General features: G+C 52.6%; 1 protein-coding gene across 2 annotated transcripts in view; it reads left to right on the plus strand.

Annotated features, from left to right (window-relative positions):
- The window catches only part of OTOF (otoferlin), a 91,291-nt gene that overhangs the window by 41,852 nt on the left and 23,577 nt on the right, over nucleotides 1-25,862 (plus strand). For both annotated transcript variants that reach the window (XM_029232014.1, XM_029232015.1), the window contains exons 6-12: nucleotides 9,454-9,527; nucleotides 10,939-11,065; nucleotides 11,531-11,585; nucleotides 17,548-17,679; nucleotides 22,105-22,167; nucleotides 22,593-22,677; nucleotides 25,361-25,520. In XM_029232014.1, the coding sequence (XP_029087847.1) occupies nucleotides 9,454-9,527; nucleotides 10,939-11,065; nucleotides 11,531-11,585; nucleotides 17,548-17,679; nucleotides 22,105-22,167; nucleotides 22,593-22,677; nucleotides 25,361-25,520 (696 nt within the window). The remainder of the gene's footprint in view (nucleotides 1-9,453; nucleotides 9,528-10,938; nucleotides 11,066-11,530; nucleotides 11,586-17,547; nucleotides 17,680-22,104; nucleotides 22,168-22,592; nucleotides 22,678-25,360; nucleotides 25,521-25,862) is intronic.

Consider the following 25,862-nt stretch of genomic DNA (forward strand, 5'->3'; position numbering starts at 1 on the left):
CAGGCCCTGGTTGGTCTCCTCCCATGGTTCCATCAGGCCCAGGCCCTAGTCAGGCCCTCTGAGCCACTCTGGCTGCTTCTGTAGGCCCTGCCTCCAAGTCAGCAGCCTCTGATTTCAGCAGGCTCTTTGCACAATATGCCCGGGAATGTCCCAGGAGGCAGTGCAGTGCCATGGAGAGCACAGGGCTCAAATCCCAGCTCTGCCCTTTGGAGCCCCACTTTACCACCTGTAAGATGGGGGATGCTGTTGCCTCACAGGAGTGTTAGGGTCCAATGAGATAATACATGTGAGCTGCCCACCGCAGTGCTGGCCCGTGGCTGGTGCTCAGCCAGTGTCCCCTTCCTTCCTTCTCCCTTTCCGCAGTCTCCATGTTACCCCACCACAGCTTGTTCTACCCTGAGCAGCATCGGACCTTTTGGCCCAAGATCCTTCTCGGCTCTGGCCATCCCCACCCTACTCCGAGGGCTCTGCCAACAAAGCCGCCTACAGCCAGAGCTTCACCGCCGCTTGGGCCCAGGCCAGGGTCTCAATCGCTCACAGGACTCCCTCGCCCCCCCAGCTGTCGGTGTTGCAGAGAAGGAATGAACTACTAACCCCGTGCTCACTTTGCTCTCAGAAGCACAAAATCAGGGTTCTGGGCCCCTGCGTGTCAGTGTACATCTGCCCTGTTGGCTGAAGAGAGAGGAGACTTTGGCCCTGAACGCACACACATGCCCGGGTGCTTTCTCACGCTTACCTGCACATATGTTCTCTCTCTCCATGACACCAGGGAGCTGCACACAGCACCAGGTTCTGGGCAAAGGACCCCTGTTAGAAAGGACAAAGAAGGGAACCCAGGCTTAATCTCACAACTGCACTTCAGAGACTTGGGGCTTTCGCGGATTCCCTGTATCCCATGACTCTCCTCCTCATTTTCTCCACCTGCCTGGCCGTCCGGCCCTCCTTCTGCCCAGCCCCACTTCCTGGTGTCCCTGCTGGGCTTCTCTCTGCGGGGTCTCATCCTGGGGGAAGGGAGGGAGCGGGCCACATTTCTTGTTCTCCTTCTGGATCATTCTTCTACTCCAGTGGAGACCCATAGAAGAAGGTACCTCCCTCCTATGCCTGGGGCCAGGGGCCAGCTGGGCATGTGTGCACGCCTGGGGGCTCTGACGGAGATGTGCATGGGGCATGTGCCATGGGGTATGCATAGATGTGAGTGTATGGGATCTACACACCCAGCCTCACCCCCAGAGTGCAGGGTTCCCACAGCCCCTCCCCCACCTCCCTCCAACAGGCTGAGCCCCAGAGCTTCAGCCGCTCCCAAGCAGCCTGGAGGAACCAGGGTCAAGGCCATGCTGAGATCTGGGGTGAAGCAGTGCTCAGGAGACTCCCCCCAGACTTAGCCGCCTCACCTGAGGTAGGGGTCCTCTTCACCCCCTGCCTGGGCCTGAGCGCTCAAGTGAGACCTCACACCGTGCAGCACTAAGATCCCAGAAAACCCTCAATCCCCCAGAGGCCGCCATATTGATTCCCCCCCCCCCAGCCTCCATGGCTACTTCTAACTGTGCACACAGAGTGATGGGGGTGGGAGCTTGAGGAAGAGGTGAGTGAAACTGAGACACACAGAGAGAGAGAGAGAGAGAGAGAGAGTGTGTGTGTGTGTGTGTGTGTGTGTGTGTGTGTGTGTGTGTGTGTGTGTGTGTGTGTGTTTGTGTGTGTGTGTTGGTTGAGGAACAGAACTTACCTGGCCAGGCTGGGACACTTAAAAATACAATGTAGACTCTAGGAGGAAAGTCAGGCCCAACCAGGGCTTCACGGAGAGGTCCCCTAGCAACAAGGATGACCGTGAGGTCAAACCTCTCATCCCCACCCCTTGCGGCTGAGTGACTAAGGGCAGGCAGAGCCCCAGCTCCCCCGTTTGGAAAATAGGATAATGATACCACCTTGTGAGACGGCTGGCATTAATATGTCAAGGCATGTCTAAGTTCTCCCGCAGGGCCGTGCAGTTATTAATGTTAGTTGTAGTCACAACAGTGCTTGTAGTAAAATCACAGAGTATTATTTTTTCACGGAAAGAGGGTCTTTTCCCTTCTGCATTTCCACACTGAGAGTGTGGACCTGTGTGCAGCCTCTTAGCCGGCCCAGGGGCCTGGAGTGTGTGAGGAGGGGTAGGGCATGCGTGTGCCAGGTGCTGACTACCAGGTTGCAAGTATACACTGTTCTCTGGCCTGCTGTGTGCCCGAGGGGGCCACCGCTGGGCCAGCCTGACACCTGTCTGCCATTTCAGAGCAAACCCCCAAAGGGAAAGAGAAAAAGCATCAGATGTTATCATTTAGGTACACAAATTCCACCTTCCTGACCCACCCTTGCCCACTCTCAGGTGATACCCTTCCCCTTCCAGTTCCTCTACTGCAAAGATTTTCAAACTTTTCAGGGTCACCCAGTTCTTTAAAAAAATCATAGACAAAAAAACAAATTTCCCTCGAAACCTGGATCAATAATTCAGAGAACGACAGCCCCACTTGGATTCATGTGGGGTTGGGGCCAGTAAATCTCCCGTTCGGCCCTCATTCTCGAAAGCTCGTTGGAGCCCACGCAGCTCTCAGCGGGTCCCAGTGGGGGCCCAGGCCTGGCCAGACCCCCAACCAGGCCCGGGGCCAGAGCCCGGGGCCAGGGCTGCTGAGACAGTCTCCCCTTCTCTGTTCTCTGCTCGGTGGTCTCAGCTGACTGCAGTAGCCAGAGACCTCGCTGATGTTAACTCCTTCGAAAGGAGGTACAAACTGGCCAGCTGTGATCCACTGGTCAGGACCTGAGCTGTGAGGGATTGGAGGCATGCCTACCCGGGCAGGGTCTGTGCCAGGACAGGGTGTGAGGAGAGGAAAAAATTGCTAATTGTTATTCACTTCCTTTCCCTCATCTTCATTGCCACAGCATCAGGGAAGCACTGAGAGAACATTCCAGAAGGGCTTTCTGGAAGCCTCCCTAAGGAGGAGGAGGAGCCCTGCTCTGAGCCCTGGAGCAGTAGCTGGCTTACAACTGCAGGCCCAGAACCTTCCTGGCCCACCTTTCTTCTCCGAGGCCCTCAGAGCTGGGGGGCCCCCACTCTATTGGAGGGGATCAGGCATGGCAAGGAGAGGAGGGTGGCCCAGGCCTGGACGGTCGCCAGGCTCATCTAAACTTGTGTTCCCTGTGGAACCTGCAACACACATTCAGAAATCACCAGACCCTGACCTGGGGGAGGAGATCAATGGGGACCTTGAGGCCTCCTCCCTCCCCAGGGCCCCAGGTTCTCCTAGGCTTGGGGTCAGTGGGACAGTGGCCACCAGCCCCACTCCTGTGAGCTCCTCCCCAAGAATCAGGACCACAGTTCCCCTCCTCCCCAGGGCAGAGCCTGGGCCATGGGGCCCCTACCCAGCAGGCTTAGGCTTGCTTAAGTGAGAGGCTGTGGGGTGAGGGCTCTCTGGGACAAGGAGGCCCCTGGGGAGCGTGGGGGTCAGCAGGGCCAGGGGCTAAGTCTGCGAGTGTCTCTGGTTCACACCCTCTCACACACATCCCCTTGTCTCCTCATTTCTTCCCCCTACTCAGCAGACAGAAGACCAAGGGAGGCAGAGATGGCGAGCACAAGTAGGTGGCCGAGGCCAGGGTGGAGCCTGTGCGGCTCGTGAGAGGGAAGGGTCCTCAGCACAGGGTACAGATGGCGGGGGGCCCAGATCAGTGGTGGAACCAGCAACGGGTGATGGCAGGGCGAGGGAGGTCTCTCCATCTGGCCATGGGGGCGAGGCACAGGGTGGTGTCAGGGTGGGTGCAGGCCTTCTGGTTTCCACTCCCTCCTCCCTCCTTTCAGTGTCTCGATTCCTCCTCCACTTCCCTGTTCAGTCCCCCATGCCTGTGGGCAGGCCTCGAGCTATCCCTGTGAGGGAGGGAGTGGGGACGGCCCAAGATGCCAATGGCTCTCCAGCAGAGCCAAGGCAGGGCTGGGCTGGTGGACATGCAGTGCTGGAGGCCCAAGAAGGACAAACTGTGGGCACCGAGTGGCCACAGGGGCTGGCCGGAGCATGAAGCCCAGAAAGCTAAGGAGAGATGACCCCTCTCTGGTGGTCTTCACCATCTCCATTCCCCAGAGGACTCCAGATGGGAGGGGCCGCCACAAGGTCAGGGGGAGACAAGTGGGTCTTTCAGCCTCCCTAGAGCTTGCATCATCTCAAGGATCTTCTAGCATCACAGGGAATTCACAAGGGCAGTGGCAGTCAGGGCTGACCACACTGGAGCTCTGCTTCAACACCCATTCTTACAGATGACAAAGCTGAGCCCCAGAGAGGGGAAGCAAGCGACTGCGGAAGAGGGGAACACAGCTGGGACTAAAACCCAGAGAATTTAACTCCCAACCCAGAGTTCCCAATAGGCCCAGTAAGTTTAGAGCACCTGACTATATTCTAAATTTAATTCTCCGATCACATCAACAAGAGCTGAAAAGCCAGGAATGTGGTCTTTAGTTTCTAGATAGGGAAACTGAGCCCCAGAGATGTTAAGAGATTTGCTGAAAACCGTGGTCTCAATAAGTTAAAAATTAGTCGACAAGACAATATCATGGCGACAGCAGGATTATTTGTATAGGGATCTGAAGTGATGAGCACTGGTGTGGGCTTGGGGGATCTGCTTGCATTAAGATCCCGGGGACTCCCAGTCTCATTTAACAAAAGCATATTGAGTTCCAACTCCCGCTTGTTATACATGAGCAAAAAGCATGACAACAAGGCAATGGCACCGTGAGGGGAAATTCGGGCCCAGAGACTTGAAGGATCGGAGAGTTTCCCAGGTTACAAGCAAGGGAAGAAGCCTCAGGCAGACAGCATGTGCCAGACTTGGAGAGGAAGCCAGGGAACAGGATCTTGGGGGGTGTGGGAGATGACATCAGACTGCTGAGCTGGGGGTCCCACTTAGGGAGAGGGCTCAGGGTCAGGTTTTTGCATGGATAGTTGGACATAAAAGGCCCGTATGAGACACAAACAACCTGCCGGTCTCCCAGGCTCTCTGTCTGAGATCGGTGATGCTCTAAGACCCTTCTTGACTTCCAGCTCCCCAGTCTGTCCTGGGCTGGCCTGATCCCTTTGGACTCAACGGTACTAAGGGGTGCCTCACAGTGCGAGCATGTAGTAGGCCCATGTAAATGCTGGTTCCCTTGCACAACCCCATCCTAATGTCCTGACATTTCCAATTCACAGATGAGATGAGTAAACTGGCTTTCATTCTTATTTTAATGTGTAGAGCCTCAGGATGACTGAAAGGGTAGGAAAATGGGATTTCTAAGAAGAGATTAAACAAGCTGAAATTCTTTAGCCTGAAGAAGAAAGGCTGTGGGAGCAGTTTTAAATCTCTGAAGGCTTATTGTGTGGCAAAACTGGTTAGTTTCTAGCTCTCCTGAGGAGAAACAAGAGGAAAGAGAGAACCATAAACCCTGTGTCTCTTAGGTAGGAGTTTGTTTCTCCCAAATACCTGAGGCCTGAGCTAATGAGCCTTGACAGTTTCCACTGCAGGCAGCCGGGAGGGCAGAAGCCCCAGGCAGCCATGGCCTGCGGTTCATTTCCAGTCCCACCCCTCTAAGTCACAACCTCCACAATAGCACAGAGACCTGACTGAGACCCAGCTCACTAAATTTAATTTGGCGAATGTTTCCAAGTCATCACTGGATAGTTCCAAGCTCTCCCCTAGGACCCCAGGTGCATTACCCAACCACAAAGACATTCTTAGCCATGGAACGAGCAAAGAAATCATTAGGTCCATAAATGAAAAAAGAGTTTTAAATGAGTGAACTAACTAGACTTCTCTCTAGAGAGAAATAGCTACCTAAATTGTGTGTGCATATCATTCTGACTGTCATGAATCCAGCAATGGGGAAGCCCAAATGTGATCATAAACCCTCAGAGGGTCCTGGGAGGCCCACCTCCCCAGCTCCTGCTTCTCAGGCTTTCAGGCAGCCACGAATAAAGGAGCCACTTGGTTGCAAAGTGGTTTTTCACCAGGTTGATTATTGGCTTGTTTTCTTTGTCTGTTTCTGTCCATATTATACCTTTAGTAATTGGAGAACCATCTAGACCAAATGCAGAATTTAAAGCAAAGAAACATCAGTACATCAGTAACCTAATCAACAATTTACCTTTTTTGAAATCTAAGTCTTAATACAAGTGGATAATCTTCAAAATTCCCTGATTAAGTTAACATTTATTTCAAAAATAACCTTTACCCTTTGCCAAGAGAAGCAGGCACGATGGGCAACTGATGGGCAGTGAATTCTGATGTGTCACCAATCAGAAAATTACAAAGGGCAGTGATAGCTGATGACATCATGCTCTGCCACCCACCACAGGAATGAAGAGCTAGTCACGGAAGAGAAATGAATAGGTGCAGAGCCTACAGTAAGAATTCTGGGAATTACACTTGCCCTACATAGTATGCATTTGTTTGTAAAGGGATGTCACCATTTTGAGATAATCCCAGGTACACAGGAATCCCACCAATGAACTTATCCACTTGATATGGTTAAAATCATGCAGGGTCTGGGGAGAGAGGTTTCTCCTTTGAATTGCTTCACGGTGTGGTAGACAGTGGTCTGATAAGTATAGATTTTTTAGTCTCAATCTTTGCTTCCAAATTATGTTTGTTTTAAGGCCTAGAGTGACTTTCAAATTCAAGGGCCATAACTGCCCAAGGGAAGCCCCAGGCCATTTTCCACTTGGATGGGTCCTTGGGACCAGCATCAGTAATCCGCAATTCCCTGCTACCCAAACCCCCTCTGGGCCTCAGGCAGCAGGACCAGATCCAGTATCAGAATGCAGAGTGGGTGGCTTCTGCAGGCAGGGCCTGCTCTGACTCCATACATGGCTTTGACCTACCATCTCAGAGCACTTTCCTGGGGGACATTAGGGCAGGGTCGGGGGTGGGGGGATGGGACTGGGGTTGTGTGGCTGGAACAGACTGTGTGATGGCAGCGTGTAAGTCACACACGGACTGGGGCTGGGGACTCTAAGGATGACACAGCCCAGGAATGGCCAAGAAGTGATTGTACACAGTCAGCACAGGGCCCTCCTGGGTAAGGCAGGAGAGCAGCAAGGCTGGGAGGAAAGGAAACCCAAACGCTGGGACAGGAAGCAGAGAGAGGGCCCACACTAGGCTCACTTCTTGTTGCAAGAGTCAGAGTATGGCCGGCACCCCTGCCCTCAAGGCCACCAAGCAGGGAGAAATCTCACAGGATGGTTCGTTGTAAGCCAGGCGGGATGGTTCCTTTCTCACCACCATACGACTGTTTTTAATGGGCTCACTGATGGGTGCAGTGTTAGGTCACCAGTAATTTAATATTTATAGCCTTCTCTTCGCAAAATGTCTTGATGCTTATATTACTTTGAATGAGCCCCCTCTCTGTAAACATGGGCCCGGTCCGTGGGACTCTTCACAGATAACGTGCCCATCTGCAAGTCGTGCTGGCCCCATGGAGACTTTCTGCCAAAGTTCCAAATGGTCAGGACGGGATTCACACCCCCAGAGAAGTGCAATCCCACAGCAGCAAGGATGCAGTGGAAGTATTGCCGGCCTGGGAGGTGGTAGCTTCAATCCCAGCTCTCTGAACCTCAGGTTTTTCATGGGTTGAACGAGGAGAAGCATATGTCCCTCCCAGGACTGCTATGAAGATGAAATGAGCAAACATCTGGAAAAGCCTTTGGCCCAGATTAGTGGCTCAAGAAAGGTTATATAATCTCTTGTTGGGGAGAAACTTTTAAAGATAACTCCAAAGGCATCAGTTTTCTTTTTTTAGAGTGCTTTCTTTCCCTTTCCTCCTGTTGATATGTCCTGGAAAACGTGATCCCGGATAGTGTGAAGAGATCAGTGCTACCCCAGCCTTCTTTCACCCACCTCGTTCCTTTTTAGGAAATCATGAAGATGCCACTGTTTCTTAAACTGTGAGCTGGTGCCACACGAAAGAGGTGGTCCTCAGTTGCTCTCTCACTGGGACATAGACACATGGCTCTTCATGTCTTGCCAGGCATATGAAGAGTATAGAAAAGGCCTGGAGCTAGGATAGGGCCAGGTTGAGGGGAGGAGAGGCTTGAGATTTCTAGGCCATCTCTACAAGGACAGAAAGGTTTTCCCCAATCTCACATGACCCAGCAAAAAGAACAGGGGTTCTTCATTACAGATAATGAGATGTGGTCAATGGAATAAAGCTTTTCTAACTGCTTCAAACCTCAACTGTAAACTGTGGTCAATAGTATCCTCCTCAAAGCTTGCTGTGGAGATTAAATTATTTTTTAAATATGTTTAAAAAAAAAAAAAAAGAACAGGGGTTCTCAGGGAACCATAGCCAAACCTCCACAAGGAGATGCCTGACCCAAAGATGGGTGGGCCCTGCTGCTGTAGGTGAGCTCAGGGTTGGAATCTGCACCCCACCCCACCTAGGGATGGGGCCCAGGATGACAGGGGCACAGCCAGGAGGAGGGAGAATGGGAAGTGGACGGAGTCAGGTGTCCAGCTCATGCAATATTGATGGGGTAATGGAATACTGCACTTTACTGCCTGTTGATCCTACTCCTGGCCCCTCCTGGACCAGGGATCACAAGCTCAGCTGCGGGGACATCACTGAGGGGACAGTGAGGACCCCCTGCCCCCTTCCCTCAGGCCCCCTGACTGCAAGGCCCTTCTCCTGGGGGCACAAGGCCACACCAACCAGAGGAAGAGGTAGGAACTATGGAATCTGCCATACGTTCCTGGGGGTTGGTTGGGGGTGGGGGGGGTGGAGGTTCTGTAGTGAGAGGGGACAGGCAGAAGGGGCAAAGCCAGGACCAAAGATAGAGACGGGAAAGGGCCCATCTCCTTCTTTTCACTGGGGACCCAGAAGAATCCAAAGGCACAGAGAGGTTGGGAAAGACAAGGCAGGCTTCGAGCACCAGAGCCATCTGAGAACTAAGCAGCTAGTTCCAACCACACTTCCATCAGTCTCTGTGCCTCTGAGTCCCGTTTCTGCCCTTCTGTTCTGATGCTTTATCTCTGGTTGTCTGGTTTTCTTTCCACTCAGCCGAGGTGGGGTGCACGGTCGGGGAGGATGAACTTGGCGGCACTGGCGGAGCTCAGAGCTCCAAGACTGGACTGAGGGGGCTGGGATCAGGACCCCGAGGGGCTCCAGTTGAAACGGTTCTTTCCACCTGAAGGCCGCCTTTACTGGTCGCCGTCCCCGACCTGCTCCTGAGTGGTGTGAAGACATGGGGAAGGAGGAAGTGGTGGGGTTTCCTCTGCCCTAATTCCCCCTCACGGCTCCCAACTTGGGAAATTTGGCCCCAACTATATCTTGGGACCAGTAGGTGAGGGGCTGGAGCTTGGATCTCCCTTTCCCTTACGTGTTCTTTCGGGTTTTGCTCTTCTATGTCTGGGTGTCTTCCTCCCGGCGTCTATCTCCTTCCACCTCATTCTGGCGGCCCCCTCTCACAGATCCGGGAGGAGCGTGTTTTCCGCCATGAAGCTCGGCAAGAACCGGCCTCACAAAGACGAACACCAAAGACAAGGTATGGACGCGCGCCCCCGCCCACGGTCCAGGCGGCCCCTCTCTCCCCTCCGGTGACCAAACCCCTCCTCTCCGCGGGCAGCGCCCCAACGGGCTCTCCTGCTATTGGCCGGCGAATACACCTGGGAGGGGCCTGGCCTCTCATTGGCTGGAGGAGAAGCCGGGTCCTGAGAGTGGTCCTCCGGAAGGAGGCGCCCCGAGGGCTGAAGGTGGGTAGCGCGTTTCCTCCGGTCTAGAACTGAGCAGCAGAGCCCCTCAGTCCGTTGGGCTCATCCTGCCCTCTTTGCTCTCGTTCTTTCTTCTCCACACAGAAGCCTAGAGATTTTTAATTAGAGGAGGGAATAACAAAAACAAAAAAAAGAGAAAGTTATTTGGGCAATTCCCTATTTCTGGGGGAAAATCAGAGTCCTGAGAATGCTCGCTCTGTGGCAGGACTCGCTCTCCTGCCTTTTCCCCGTGACCTCTCACGAGGCTGCAGGGACGGCCCTGGGGGAGACAGGCAGGGTGGGTCCTGGAAGACTGGAGTGGCCTGTGGCACTGGTGCCACCGGAGCAGCAGGCTGGGGAGGGCGCAAGACAGCTATTTAAGAGGAGGCAGGGAGTACAGTTGGAATACAGGGGAGAAATGGAGTGTATTAGGGGAGCTGTGTGTAGCTTTCTAACCCAGGTCTGTAGATCACACACCCATCCTCAGGGCTCCTGGCTTCCCTCCCCAGCATCCCCTGTGTGGCCCACTGGCCCCAGAATCTCTCTCTTTGTCTTTTGCCCCTTGCGAATTCCAGCTGTGCCTTTTGCCTTCCTAGATTGGAGAGGGTAGAGCTGCCGGTTGAGACTCAAACCCACCATCCTTGGGTGGCTTCTCAGAACCGTCATTCCTTCATCTAATTGGATTAGTACACATCAGTACAGGGTTAGGTTCTGAATTCCATCAGCTGTTTTACATGGATAAGTTCCTTCCTAAGCCTCAGTTTCTTCATCTGGTTACATGAGAATAGTGCCTATCTTGCCAGGCTGTAGCTATGAGGATTATGAGGACTAAAGACATATGTATAACGTGCTTGGCATTGTGCCTGGCACGTAATAGCCACTCAGTAAATGGTAGCTACTGGTACAGGAGGTACATAAGTATGTATTATTTTATTCCTGACCCTCTTCCACGAAGGATATTCAGTGCTTGCATAAGTGAGTTACATTCAATTAAAATTAAAAAGCAAGACCAGGTGCAATTTCAGTTAAAATCAGAGATCACGATTAGGCCAGAAACACGACAGATATGCAGACCATAACATTCTAAGCAGATGCTACCAAGTAAACCTGGAATTTGACTCAGCTTCCTGGATGGCTAAGCAAAAAGGGAAATACAGTCACTATTCCACCATCCAGCCCACCTAACTGGCCCTCCCTCTTCCCCAGATGAACCGGCAGTACTGGAGATGGAGGACCTTGACCGCCTGGCCATTCGGCTGGCGGATGGGCTGGATCCTGACTCCGTGTCACTAGCTTCCGTCACGGCTCTCACCACCAACGTCTCCAACAAGCGGTGAGTGGGCAGGAACCCCACAGCCCCAGTTGCCTTCCCCAGGTCAGGCAGGACCCAGCTTGCTATGTTTGGAATTTGGGTGGGGAAGAATCAGGGCCCATGGACAGCTCCTTCCTAACCCTGCCCCTTTCCTCTTTTCCTGGATGTCTCCCTCACCTCTCCCCCTGCAAAGGCAGGAGTCTGTTCCCAGGTCATTCAAAGGGAATGGGAAATCACAGAGCTGCCCAGCCCACACTTGAACCTGTTGACCTAATGTCTGTCTACCTATCACTTCTGCCATTGGTTAGTCCTCTGTATTGGAGCCTCTGAGAACAACTGATCCCCATTCTGTTTGGCAGTCCTGGAGTGTTTGAAGATCATGATTCTGTGCTTCCGCCCTTCTCCAAGGTCTAACCACTGCCAGTGCCCTCCTCCCCTGCAAGCAGTCCCCTTACACCCAGCCTGACAGTACATTCTCCTCCTCAGATCCAAGCCAGACATTAAGATGGAGCCAAGTGCCGGGCGGCCCATGGATTACCAGGTAGGTGGGGCAGCTAGAGGCCTCATGCCTTTCCGACTCTGTCTAGTGAGGGGTTCTGGCCAGATGTGCGTTATAGACTCCGTGAAGGCATGGATCTGAGGGTCATAGAGAACCACAAGCTGAATATATGTTACCAAAGTAAGCTTGTTCCTGGAAAGCACTCACAGCAGTGTCATAAGTAGAGAAGTACAAACCCAAAGAGCAGCTTGAGAACTCTGCTTATGCTGGTCAAAGCCCTCCTAGGATTTTGTAACGGTCTTTATAAAGTGAGAGGGACCTGGAAAAACCATAAAAAGACCAAAGAGCATCCAAAAAAAATTTTTTTAGTAAGTGTCTCTGAAGAAAGATAGATATTTTGGTGTTTTGTTTTGTTTTGTTTTGTTGCGGTACGTGGGCCTCTCACTGTTGTGGCCTCTCCCATTGCGGAGCACAGGCTCTGGACGCGCAGGCTCGGCGGCCATGGCTCACGGGCCCAGCCGCTCCGCGGCATGTGGGATCTTCCCGCTCTGCGGCATGTGGGGCACGAACCTGTGTCCCCTGCATCGGCCGGCGGACTCTCAACCACTGCGCCACCAGGGAAGCCCCTGGTGTGTTTTTTTAAATTGTTGTTTTGTATTATTTTGATGCTGGAAGTAGTGTCAATCCTGGCTATCTATAGATGCTGAGAATGTGGGTGTTTTTTTCTTCTTTTTGCTTCTCAGTATTTTCTGAAATTAACAATTTTTTTATTTGTATGTTTCTAAAATGGCTGAGATAGGGAGAGATTTGCAGCTATAAGATTGCTAATGTGGCCACAGTGCAGGCAGGATGGATGGGGCATGAGCATGCCTGGGAACTGCGGGGAGAGGGCCATGTGAACAGCAGGACCCAGTGCAGCCCTCCCAGCCTGGGGCCTCATCCTCAGCTTTGCAGGGCCACACCCTCAATTTTGTCTCTTTTCCCAGAGTTAATCGGAGCCTGAGAGACTGAGTTACACTAACATAACTCACGATAGGCTAATGTACAAGCCGGAAGTACCTAGTACTTATTTATAAACTGCAAACAAGAAGGGCCCAAGGACCACGAATTCCTCTGGACCCTTCATTAGGAGCTATCAAGACCCAGTTGTAGGTGAAAAGACTGCTGGGCGTTCCTAGGATTGGGGGAGTTTGCTGGCTGGTTGGGAGGGCAGAGCCTTCAGGAGACCTCACCTGACTGCCACTGCACTTCCTGCCTAGGGCCAGCGCCAGGCCCCAGAATCAGAGCAAACCCTTCTCCCGGGTTAGGGCTTTAGCTTTGATGCCCATTTCCCAGGCCCCATGCTCCCTTCTTTAAGGACAGCCCACCTCACCTCACTCAGGTGATAATATTGAGGACTTGACACCAGCTTTCTTTGTATCAGGTACATCTGGTCATATTTCCTCAAGGATGCACCCTGTCTCTCTGAATCCTTGCTTCGGTTTGTTTTCATCCAGTCGGTGACCATCTTCCCAGGGGCTTGAAAAATAGCCCCAGGCAGTGTCAAGCGGACCTGCCCCTGGGAATTTAGACAACCTCACACCACTGGGCTCCTTGGAGGTTTGGGAATGTCACCTCCTCACCTCTCTGCCAAAACCCAAGCACAGGATGTCCTAACACTTCTGAGGGCTTTTCCAGGAAGCTCAGCTCAGGGCTTTGCTCCTCTGTGTTCTGAGAAGAGAAAAACTTCTAAAGAACAAAGACCCCATAGTCAGATACCGTTCAATCTACAGTGTCACGAGCCCGCCATGTAAAGGCACATAGAAAATGGTGCCATCGTTATTGTTGCTGCTAATGTAACTTATTTTTTTTGAAGGTTTACTATGTGCCAGGCACTAGGCTAGGTAGGTATGTTTTCCATTTAAGTTAATGTAATCTTAACAACCACCCAAGTATAGGTATTACTGTATTTCATAGGCGAGAAACTGAGGCCCAGGGTGGGTAAGGAGCTTGTCCCAGGTCACACAGTTATTCAAAGCTAGAAGCAAGGTTCAAACTTGAGGATGTCCTACCCCATAGTCAGAGCAACTAATTTCTCTCTAATTAAGCCTTTTGAACAGTCTCTCCCTCTGGTCCCTGTTCATTTAGCTTACTACCTACTGCCTGTTTTCAAAAGCTCTTTCAGACCACTTCCTGACAGAGACTATTATTAAGTGGACCAGACAGTCAGCCTCCAAAGACTTTGTAAACATTCTGAACTGAACAAAACAGTTGTATTGGACCTGGTAACACAGTATTCCCTGACAGGTTGATTCACATCTCAACTGTGTTAACACACTTGGAGAGAGAGGATTGCAATGTGAGGATTGCAAATGTGGAATTATTCTTGCTTTCAATAAGTACAATGTATAAAGCAAGAAAAGCCTATCAGAAGGACTTCACTCTCTTGGAGAACTTGGCTTTGCTGAGTTAGAAAGACCTCAGCCAGAGGCACTTAGCCGAACTCAGATTCAAGAAGGATCCTCAGGGCTCAGAAACGTCCTAAAGATTGGGTAGCACTGAAAGGAGGTCCCAAGGTGAAAAGACCATGGTGTACTCAGGCCCTTTGTTTCTTCTGTTTAGAATGCATGTAATGCGAAAACCCTTTCCTGATTATTGGCATCTCAAAAGCAAGAAGCTGCAGCTTCCTCCCTGTGAATATGCAGTTTCCCCATCAGAGTGGGCAAAGCTTGGTGCTTGGCACTTGGCAGGGATGTACTTGGCGGGTCACAGAGTCTTGAGTCTCTTCACTACCCTCTCTTCCCGCCACCAAGACCATATACATTTTCACCTCCAAACATCTCTCCAGTTTTCACCTCCACGTCATTTATCCAGCTCACGTGCCATATGGCAGCCACTTCCTATCTGATCTCCCTGCTCTCATATTGCCCCCTCCGCTCCATGCTCTACGCCACCACTGGAGTGATCTTCTCAAAATGCACAACTGGTCATGTCACATCTCTGTCACCTGGAGATGAGGGAACATAAAGGATGTTTCAGAAGAGCAGTACTAAAGGGTCCACCACCTCTCATCTCTAGCTCCCAGCGATGTTTTTGCAGCCCGATCAGATCCCTCAGAAGCAGGTCACAAAGCACCATGACTCTTAGGTTCTTCCAGGACAGAGGTATAGATTTACACTCAGCAGTGTTCCTTGTGATGAGTTTCATGGAGTCACCTGAGGATTATGTCCCTTATCTTGGAAGGAGAGGATGGAATAGTCAGTCACCAAAAGAGTTACCCTGGTCAGCTGGTCAGTTGGTCCCTTAGTGGCTCTATTTGCCTCCCCCTCCTCCATCATGGAAAGATGGAGTCCTCTGCTGATGACTGAAATCCCCTTCTTCAGAGTTTAATGTTTTGTTTTTTTAATTTCAAGTCCAAATGATACATTCCCTCCCATAGAGCACGGGGGGGCGGGGGGAGCCCCGGACTGGCATTCTCCTCCCCCACCAACGCCAGGCCGCGACCTCCTTTGTGCACGCTTAGGGTACCCCTCAGGCCACCCTTCAGCCTGCAAAGAGCTTGCACTGGAGCCTCCTCCCCCTGCCCCACCCTTTTCTCCTTTCAGCCCTGTGCCCTCCCCTCCCTACCTGCTTCCCGCCTGGTGTCAGAGCTTCCAGCTAGGGTCGTCCACCATTACTGGCTCTGCTCAGTGGAAGAAGGTGGGAACTCTGGGTCCTGAAAAGGAGCAGGGGGCAAAAAGGCTATCATTACAGCTGAGTCCCTGGGTGAAAAACATAAAAACCAGCCAACCTCTCACACTGCAAAAGTTAATCTCCTGATGGCATATCTTTACTACCTTATTATACCAAAACTGTGTTTGTCTACTTCCCAGTCTTGAGTTACAGAAAATCTTTTTTTTTTTTTTTTAATGGAGGAATAGGGATGGGTTAGTTTTGGGAAAAAAATGAGCTCTTAAAAAAATCTTTGGTATAAGGTTTCATAGAGCTTAAAACTCTATAAACTACTATGCAAAGAATGTTCTGGAAGGACTTCTAGTGTCTGTTTACTCTCTTCACAGTAAACTTCTCAGAGCTGTCTCTATTCCCCTTTTAGCTCCCTGAAGAAACAATGATTATTGAACTCCTTCAGAGCTCCAGATTCTCAGTTCCATTCCCTGTGGAACCTCATTCCACATAGAAATGCTTGTTTTCATAGTTCAAGTATTACTTCAATTAGTAAATGTTCAGTTTCCAGTTCTACATACTTGCTTGGTAACGTTCTCGTTGTCATCAGGGTTTTTATTTTGTTAACATCGTTACTTTTGTTGTGTGGATTTTTCTTGTCCTTCCGGATATTTATAAGATATATAAATATCTGATGGACGCAGTGGATGATAATTTTCATGGCTATTCTTTTTCATGAAAAGGGAGAATGATTCTCTTGAGTAAAATCATATTTAGTAGTTGCATCAAAGCACAGCAATTAAAATACCAACTGTCCAAGATGAGAATCGTAAAAAGCAACTCATACAGTTTCATTAGAAGAGTGCTGAGGCAAATGCTAATACTAGCTCAACATAAGCTATTTTGTTAAAATGCAAGTTCAAGAGACTTAAATGAAACAATATTAAGCGTCACACACGACCCTATCTGTTTGGGACACCAGCCACTTAACTGAAAGTAAATTCTACTTGAGCAGCCATTTATAACAAGAGCTCACATTTCCTACACCTGTCTACTGTTTATGAAGCACTTTGATGCACATTATCTCATTCAACCCTCACACAAACTTATAGATAGGTAGTGTCTTCCACTCATAGCTGAGAAAACTGAGGCTCAATGCCATTCCAGCAACCCCGAGTCTGTGCCTCTTCCTGTTTGTCATGGCCCACCCATGGCCACTGACGCCTCCAGATCCAAAGCAGTGAGAGTTCAGGAAGAGTATGTGCACAGACACATACACGAACACACACACACACACACACGCGCGTCTCTACCTCCCTCTCTCTCTCTCTCTCTCTTTCTATATATATATATATATATATATATGCAAATATTTGTTGAATGGATGACAAATGAAAAAGTGCTTCCCAGAATAGAAATAAGATTCCAGAGAGGTGGATGCCACTGAAAAAGATACAGAATGCACACAACATACAGGTATCAAGGCAAAAAAAGGTGTGTTCAGGTGGGCACCAAAGCCTCACTGGGCATCCAAAGAAATTAAACAAAAGAAGGGAAGCCAGGAATGTAGAAAGGGAGCCAAATTCCAGAAATAAAAAAGATGTCAGGGCTTCCCTGGTGGCGCAGTGGTTGAGAGTCCGCCTGCCGATGCAGGGGACACGGGTTCGTGCCCCGGTCCGGGAAGATCCCACATGCCGCGGAGCGGCTGGGCCCGTGAGCCATGGCTGCTGAGCCTGCGCGTCCGGAGCCTGTGCTCTGCAACGGGAGAGGCCACAGCAGTGAGAGGCCCGCGTACCACACACACAAAAAAAAAAGATGTCAGAGGCCTGCAGGCTTAAAATGAGAAATGCTGGAGCAGAAAATTAGATGCATGTTAATGGAGACTTAGAAAGCTTAATCCCGGAGTACACAAAACCTGGGAGGTAGGTTTGCAGCCCTCGGTGAGGCAGGGCCATCGATGCCAGGGAGAACTTGAAGCACATGGAATCACCCGGGAGCTTTAAAAATATGGCTGCTGGACGCCACTCCTTCCAACCCTCCCCCAAGACTGGACTGGGTTGGTCTGGAGTGTGGCCGGGGCCTCAGGGTCTTTACCCACCATCCTTCCCCTCCCACCTGGTAATTCTGCTGCACACCTACTTGGAGGTGATCTAGTCACGCCCTTTCTTTATAAATGAGGACAGTGAGGCTTAGTGGGGGAAAGAGCCCAGGATCACCAGCAGATGTACGGCAGGCAGACTGGCCCCCAAATCTGGTGCTGGCTCCCAGCACCTTCCAGCCCACTGCCTAGGCCCCGACTCCCGCAGGACCAGATCCAACCTCACCCGCTTTCCTTCTCGGTCCCCCTATTGCCCGCCCGCAGGTCAGCATCACGGTGATCGAGGCCCGGCAGCTGGTGGGCTTGAACGTGGACCCCGTGGTGTGCGTGGAGGTGGGCGACGACAAGAAGTACACCTCCATGAAGGAGTCCACTAACTGCCCCTACTACAACGAGGTCAGCACCCGGGGCCCCGGGTGGGGAAGGGGCCTCCGGACCATGGCAGAGGCTGGGCCCCGGCCCCATGGGGCCCAGCAGGAGAAGCTGGGAGTCAAGGGACACAGAGGGCCACCAGCCGGCGTGACCTTGGCCCGCCCGTTACAACCCGCAGCCTGCTGACGTGCAGTGTTGCCCCCTCTGAAGCCCCAGTCCACATCCCAGCCAGACACAGGTCTGGCCAGGGGCCACCCTGTGAAAGGAATAGCACCCCAGGTCCTCCTGTGCTGCTTCCAGCAGCGCCTGTGAGTGAACTGCACACCCCCTGAGGCCTGGTCCCAGATGTTTCCCAGGCCAGAGCCCCGGGGCGGGGCCACCTCCTTCCAGCCCCAGCCCGTGGTGGCACTGGCACCATTAACGAGCACTTGCTGCATGGTGGCGGGCACTCTCGTAAACGTTTTTGGTGCATCATCTCTTCCGACTCTCACACTGTCAGAAGTTGTCACCATCAATCCCATCTTACCCAAGGGACATTGAAGCTCCTGGAGAAAGACCTGGCCTGGGTGCTACGTGCCAGAGTCGGGTTCTGTGTGCGCATGCTCCCTGCTCAGCTGCCATCATGGGAACCTGAACCTCTTCGGGGTCCTTCCAGACCGCTGGCCGTGATGCTTGGGGAGTGAGGGGTAAAAGGCCCAGTACCCACTGCTGTTCGTTGCAGCTGTTTGAGGCCACATCGAAGTTAAAGGACCTCAGAGACCTAGTTCAATCTTTCCATCTTACAGAGGAGGAGACTGAGGCCACAATATGAAAAGGGCCAAGATCACAGAGAGTACTGTAGACAAAGCAGGGCCCAGACTGCCCTGCCTCTGCCCAGCGCTCTGTCTGCCACCTTGGACGCTCACCCCAGACACAGCATCGTGACTCTGGGCTCCAGGGAGGGACCCATCTTAATCAGCTCTGGGGAGAGATGCCCGTCAGATGCCTGAGCACACATCAGACTAAGCCAGAAGTCAGCTGGCACCCTGGCCAAACGAGGCACCTGCGTCCTGTGTTTCGGTGTCCGTCCTGGGGGTGGTGAGGGCTGAGGGTGCCGTCTGCTGCTTGGGGGAGGGCATCGCTTGGGAAACTGTGGGCGGCCCCAGTCGTGGGCCTTCAGGAGGAAAACCCAGGCACAGCCCTGCCCTTCACGGGGACCCAGGCTAAAGCCAGAGCCTGGCCGAGGTCTCCTCAATGACCACAAATGGACCCCATTCTCACAGCTGGTTTCCTGCAGGGCCACAGGGCTGGGACACTGCTGTTTCAGGACCCCCCTCAGCCCCATGCGGCAACCTTCCCAGGAGTCAGGAAATTCAGGCTCGACACCTCTGACCTTATGTCAGGACACATCCCTGACTGGAAAAACCTCCGGCCTAGACAACATCTATTTTTCCCTAACAGATGTGGAGACAGGGCCCCATGGCCTTCCACAGTTATTTGATAGTGGTGAAGCCATGTTTGCCTGAGGGGAGGGCTCACCTTGCAGCAGGCCCACATGCCTCATGTTTCATTCAAATGGTTTCCTCCTTCCCAAGGAAACAGAGCTGTTCTCCCCACTCTGTGGCTCCTCAGCAAACTCCTACTCACCCTGCAGAGCCCAGCTCAAATGTCCTTGCACTGAGTAGCCTTCCCTGTACTCTCTAGGTCAGAGGTCAGGGCATTTCTCTCTCTCTGACAACAACATCCCCAAGTTGCAGTTGGTTCTTCATGTCTAACCCGGGAGGCTCCCAGTCTCCTGCATCGCTGTAGCCCAGCCCAGGGCCTGCCATGTACCTAGAGGGCTTTGGTAACACTTTGCTGAATGGATACTTACCCAGACGAAGAAATAGACATCCGCTGGGCATCTGCTCTGCACCAAGCTCAAGCCTGGCCACAGAGCGGGTGCAAACAGCACACTTCCTAGTTCCATTTTCCAAACTCTACATTTATATCCGCTGAAACTATTTATTCCACTCATCTTTGGATCATCTTAAATTTACACCTGATCACATTTTTGTTCTTTTTCACAAACCCAAGTAACTCTGATTTATTCAATTTCTGTTTCCTCTAAACCAGAGTTTCTCAAACTCAGCACTGTGGCTACTTTGGACCAGGTAATTCTTTGTTGTAGGGGACTGTCCTGTGCATTGTCGGATACTGAGCAGCGTCCCTGGCTTCTACCCACTAGATAGAAGCAATCCTCCGATAGCAATCCTCCACTCAGATGTAGCAACCAAGAAGGTTTCTAGACATTGTCAAATGCCTCCCGGGGGTTAAAATCGGCCCCAGTTGAGAACCAGTGCTCTAAACTATCTTCCCATGATTCCTCCCAGCCCCAAAGCTAGAATTTTCTTTCCCTTTTCTTCTCTTCCTTTTATACTATCCCCCTGGTCCCAGGGGTGTGCTGCTTCCCGCTAATTCTCTGAGTTGATGGGAACCTACCTTTGGTTCCACTAAACACAATAGAGGGAGGTGGGAACAACCAACATCACTTAGATTTCTAAGTAATCACAAAAGGGAAATATGTTCAGGAAATACAAGGAATACGACCACAGACAGCGCAGAGTCCTAGCTTAGTTAGCTCGCTCTCCTAGGGCTGACACAGCTCTGCGGCACCTGGCCTGGCCTTGACCCTCCCGCCTGGCTCTGGACCTGTCTTCCTGTGAAGGGGGGCTCATAACCATCACCCCCCTCCCCAGAACAAGCTGACAATCCACAGCCCAGGCCAAGACCTCTTCTCGGTGCGTCCGGTCCCAGACACTGTCATCTTCCTTCTGCCTAAAACCACCTCTCCCCATTGCCTTGAATCCTTCTCTTTCTACATCCCAGAGAATCTACCACTATATCGTCCACTCAACATCACCAACTCTGCCTTTGCTTTTCTTTTGACTCCCCTTTTGTCTATAAGGCATTTCACTCTAGCATATTCTAAGCACAACTATGAAGAACCATTATGATCAAGGACAGGAGCTAGAAGCCTATCATCTATCCATCCATCTACCTATCCATGCATCCATCTATCTATCTATCTACCTAGCTATGCCTTTCCTCAGTCCCACATACCTCCTAGTGACCACCACTTCCTCACCTTAATCCCTGCACTCATTTCTGCGCCCCATCTTTCCTGAAACTGCCCTTTTCCAGACATCAAGGACCTCAACATCCACCATTTCTCCCTCTCCCTTGACTGCCCTGGCCCTTCCATCCTCTCGCCGCCCCCTGCCCTGGGGACCTCTCCTGCCACTCTCCTGCCTTCCCCTCTCTCCAGCTCCTCTCTTCACTGCCTTTCTTGGCATCACTCCCTGCGCCCACTGCTGAAGTGCTGCTGCTTCTTGGAGCCCTGTCCTGGGCCTGCTTCTTTCCTACTGTCCTTCCTTCTCTCCCCGGGTATCTCCCCAGCCTCAAGGCATCGGTTACCATCTGCGTGTCTAGATGCCTGTACCACCCACCTCTCCAGAGCTTCAGTCCCCCGTGACCAGCATCATCTGGGCATAGTGCTTCGTAGCAGTTGGTATTTATTGTGCAGTGGCCGTGTGCATGCCTGGGTTGAATGCTTGACCCAGGTCATCTCATTTAGATTCCGAACCACGCCTCCCAGCAACCCCGTGAATGCTGCCCCGGAGCAGTCCCACGTGGCGGCCCTGGCTCGTTATCCCCACGTCACAGAGGTGTAAACTGAGGCTCAGGAAGGGAGGTGACTGGAGCAACAGTGAAAGCTCAGTCTTTCTGGCTCTAAAGCTGGCGCTGTTACCCACAATGCTCTAGTGTGAGCCTCCAACAGCCAGGAGCAGATTCTCATTTACTCCAAGCTCTTCGGCAACCTTTCTTCCATCTCCCTGCCCACAAGTTCACCAAAACAGTGGGCCCTCTGCTTGCTGTCCGCACCCTCGCTCCCAGCACCTGCACACCGAGGCCGGGACAGATGGGTGGGCACTGCAACTGTGAGTGGCAGCTCCCAGCCGAGAGGACAGGTCGCGCCCACAGCACTTACATTTATAGCAGATTAAGTGCATCGGTTCTAAATTCTAAGGCTCAGCTTAGTTTACATTTAAACACCTCCAAACTTGGGGTGCATCTTCTAGGCAGCATTGTGGTTTAATGGTGATGTCTGTGGGACCCATATAACCACAACGTATCTTACAGTATCTCACATGTATCTCATCAAGCCTCATAACAAGACTCTGAGGGCGGGCATCATTACCCCCGTCTGACAGCTCAGGAAGCTGAGGTTCAGAAGATGTGTTGCTCAAGACCACACGACTCCCAGCTCCCCCGGGGTCAGGGGGGACCAGTGGTTGCCCCTCCTGCTCATCCAAACTTTGGGGCTCAAGGGAAATGGCCGAGGTGCAGACAGGCACTGTCAGGAGGGAGGGCCCGGCATTTAGCCCCTGCCCTCCAAGTGACAGCAAGTCTGGGTCCTTCCCCCTCCAGTACTTCGTCTTCGACTTCCATGTCCCTCCTGACGTCATGTTCGACAAGATCATCAAGATCTCGGTGAGTGGGGAGCAGTCCCTGGCAGGCGGGGCTCTTAGCTCAAACTGCACCTCTGTGCAGACTTGAAAAGGGCACCCCTCTGGGCGGGCCAACCATAAAAAGGCAGACCCGCACCCAGACACACAGCCGGGCAAGTGGGGCACAGGCTGGATGTGGGCCCCTCTCGCCCCATTAGCTAGATCCTTCAGTAGAGTGTACAACCTGCTCACGCATACCTGGCAGCCAGCAGAGCACAGGCGAGGTACAAGAGGCTGATACTAAGCCTCAGAGAGCGGCCCCTGCCCTGCCAGACGCCCTCCCGCTTCACCTGAAGCTCACATCCCCAGAAAGAGTGACATGGCACCACTATCAGTCAGCCCTTCCCCGCCCCACGGAGAGCCTCAGCCCCATCCACCTGACTGGTGACTGGTGGTTCCGCCCGGAAGGTGATTCACTCCAGGAACCTGCTGCGCAGTGGCACCCTGGTGGGCTCCTTCAAAATGGACGTGGGGACCGTGTACTCTCAGCCGGGTGAGTAGCTGCACAGCCGGTCAGCTCCGGGAGCCCGGGACATGCAGTCCCTCCCACCCTGGCGGGCGCTGGGCTCAGGTGAGGCCATGAGTGCACACGGTCTTCAGGTATGCAGAGCGATGGGGTGCCCAGCCTGCATACAGTCGCAGTGACCACCTGCGCCCAATCGGCGGGGCTCACGGGAGGCCTGCAGAGTCGGCAGCATGGCCCCCTTTTACAGCTGAGGGGCCTGGGCGCCAGAGAAGTGCCGGGGCTTCCCTGGTCACCCAGCTGGTCTACAGTGAGGTCAGGCCGTGTGACTCCCTCAGAGTCCCTACTGAGCCACAATGTCCTCAACACCCAATGCGGGGGTGGGGGGCAGTCTCTGAGGGATACTGTGCCCTGAAAACACCTTCACTGACCATCCATCCAGGGACCCAGGCTGCCTGAGAACAGCCGCGTGGGCTATCTGCTTAGCAGCTCTGGGGGAACCCATACGCCAACACCGCGTGGGGTTAGTGAGGGAACCCCAAGCCGTGGCCCAGAGGGCTGGTGAGGGTTGGACCAGACAGAGAAGGTGCCTCAGCCTGACAGACAACACTCACCACACGGCCAGCTTGGGAACCACGGGCAGACAAGCTGGCACTGGGCCCCACCCATGTCCCTGAAGTGAACCCGCCACTTGGGTGCAGTAAGGACCCCATTAGACCCTCTGACAGTGACAATACAATTTCACCCAGACAATCACATTTGACCCTCAAAAAACAGTGAGGGAGACATCAGCATTCCTTCCCATTCTACAGATGAGATAAATGAGGCTAAAAGAAGTTGTGTCTCAGAGGTGCCACTAAACTATTAGGTTGAACAAATTGGCGATTCCTTATGTTCAACCTAGTAGACACTTGGCTGGTGCACATTATAACTATGACTCAGACCAGGAAATCTAAGCTGAAAACCCAAGATTATACACATAAAAATCACAAAATCATAGAACATTCAAGCTTGAAGAGACCTTAAAAACATCCAGTCCAATCTCTCTCTGAAGGAACAGAAAGAAAAAATCCACTCCCTCTTCAAATAGCCTTTAACTCTGAAGACAAATTTTATGTCCCTCCTGAGTCTTATTCTCTTTCCTTGCTAAATTTCCCCAGTTCATCTAACTATTCATTCACACATCTGTCCATCCACCCATATATTCTTTCACCCACCCACATATCTACCTACTCACCTGTCCGTATGTTAATCCATCCTTCTATCCATTTATCCATCTGCCATCCATCCATCCCTCTATCCATCTACCTTTTAGGCCAGCCAGGCACCCTACCACCCATCTTCTACTATCCATCTCCCCATCCAGCCATCTGGCTATCTATCTGTTCATGTATCCATCCCACAAACATCCACTCTGGCAAGAGTGGAAGCTCTGGGGCAGCCTAGGACATGGCCCCCTCCTCCTGAGGTGTGCCAGTTCAGCTGACGGCCTCCAGTGACCCCTCATACACATGGCTTACTCCGCTCTCACCATCCCGATCTGTCTCTTCGGACTCTGCAATGGCATTATCTCTCCGGAGACACAGTTGGCCTGGCCTATCCCCAAACAGGCCGATTTCTGCACACAGTCCTGAACACATCTCACAGAACCAAATGGAGACAGAGGCTTGCTGGCAACAGGTCTGAACTATAGGAGAAGTTGAAAGAGGAGGGAGGGGAAGAGGAAACTTCTGAGTCCCTGGAGATTCCAGTGCCCACACAAAATCAAGGAAGAAGATGTGCCCTTCGTACAGGCTACGCCTGCAAACAGCTTTAAAGTCAACCTGAAGGGGCAGATCCGTCCTAGGGTGGGCTCCTCTCCTGACATCTGTCCTTTCCTCCACACCATCTTAATTCCTGGGAGTATTGGGGTGACACTACCAGTGTCTGTCTCTAGGAGGCTTTCGGTCTGAAATTGGAGACAGACAATAAGTAGATAATCACAGTGACAGTGAGATAAGAGATGTGCATATGGAAAGGGGCCAGGATCAGCTCTTCTGAGGAAGTCAGGGAAGGCTGCATGGAAGAGGAGACACATGAACAAAATGATTAGAAGTGTGAATAGGGAGGTGGAGGGTTGGGGTGGGGGGCAGAAGGGATGGGGGCATTCCAAGCTCAAAGAACAGCAGCCACAAAGACATGGGGGTATGAAACAGCAATATGAATTATTCACAGAGGGGTAGACAGCTCTGCTTGCAGGAGCACGGCGTGGGGAGGGGTGGGCGGGCGGAGGGTGAACACTGAGAGCTGGGGAGAGCTGTATCAGGAGACCCCACGGGGGATGCTGAGGTCTGTGGTCTTTCCCCCAAGTACTGGGGAGCCTCAAGTGGGTTTGAAATGGGGAGTGAGAGAGGGAGGGCCTCTTTGAGGGCTCTGTCTGGCAGCTGCATGGCGGTTGACTGCATGGGTTGGGGGCAGGAGGGCTGCAGGCAGAGAAACCAATTACGAGGCTCCTCTGTTTGAAGCCACGCCACACGCCTGGGTGCATGACCAGGGGCGGGACCTTGCCTCGGCTACCCTTGCTCGGGGACCTCTGTCTCCCTGGCCGAGAGGCAGGCAGAGCTGTGGCCCCAGGGCCCCAAGACCTGGTGACCTGGGCTCCGAGGCCTGCCCCGAGGACAGGTGCCGCCCTGGGTAGGCCAGCAGGTGCAGCCCCTTCTCCTCGCCACTGCAGAGCACCAGTTCCACCACAAGTGGGCCATCCTGTCGGACCCCGACGACATCTCCGCGGGGCTGAAGGGCTACGTGAAGTGTGACGTCGCCGTGGTGGGCAAGGGGGACAACATCAAGACGCCCCACAAGGCCAACGAGACGGAAGAGGAAGACATTGAGGGGTGAGGCTCCCATCCTCCCCCAGCCCCTGAAGACCCGGCCCAGCCCTTCCTGGAACACCAAGGGAACCCCCAGGGTGGACTTTGCCCAGAGATCTCACCCTCCATCTCCCTACCCCCATGCCCAGATGGCCCATCTCTCCCTGGAAGGACTGAGGCCAGGCCAGCCTCGGTGTCCGGGGACTCTCCTCATGGGGCAGAAAGGACTGAGGAAGGGCAGGCAGGGGTTCACAGAGGACAGTCACGAGTGACAGTCATTTGACATCCAGGCTTCTGACTGAGAAACTTGGAAAAAAGAAAGCAAAGTCCCAGAGCTGCTGGGTCTTGAGTCTACACGCAGGAGAG

The sequence above is a fragment of the Monodon monoceros genome, unplaced genomic scaffold, assembly GCF_005190385.1.
Source record: "Monodon monoceros isolate NGI ecotype Baffin Bay Population unplaced genomic scaffold, NGI_Narwhal_1 Super_Scaffold_19, whole genome shotgun sequence".
In the NCBI taxonomy this organism is placed as follows: Eukaryota; Metazoa; Chordata; class Mammalia; order Artiodactyla; family Monodontidae; genus Monodon; species Monodon monoceros.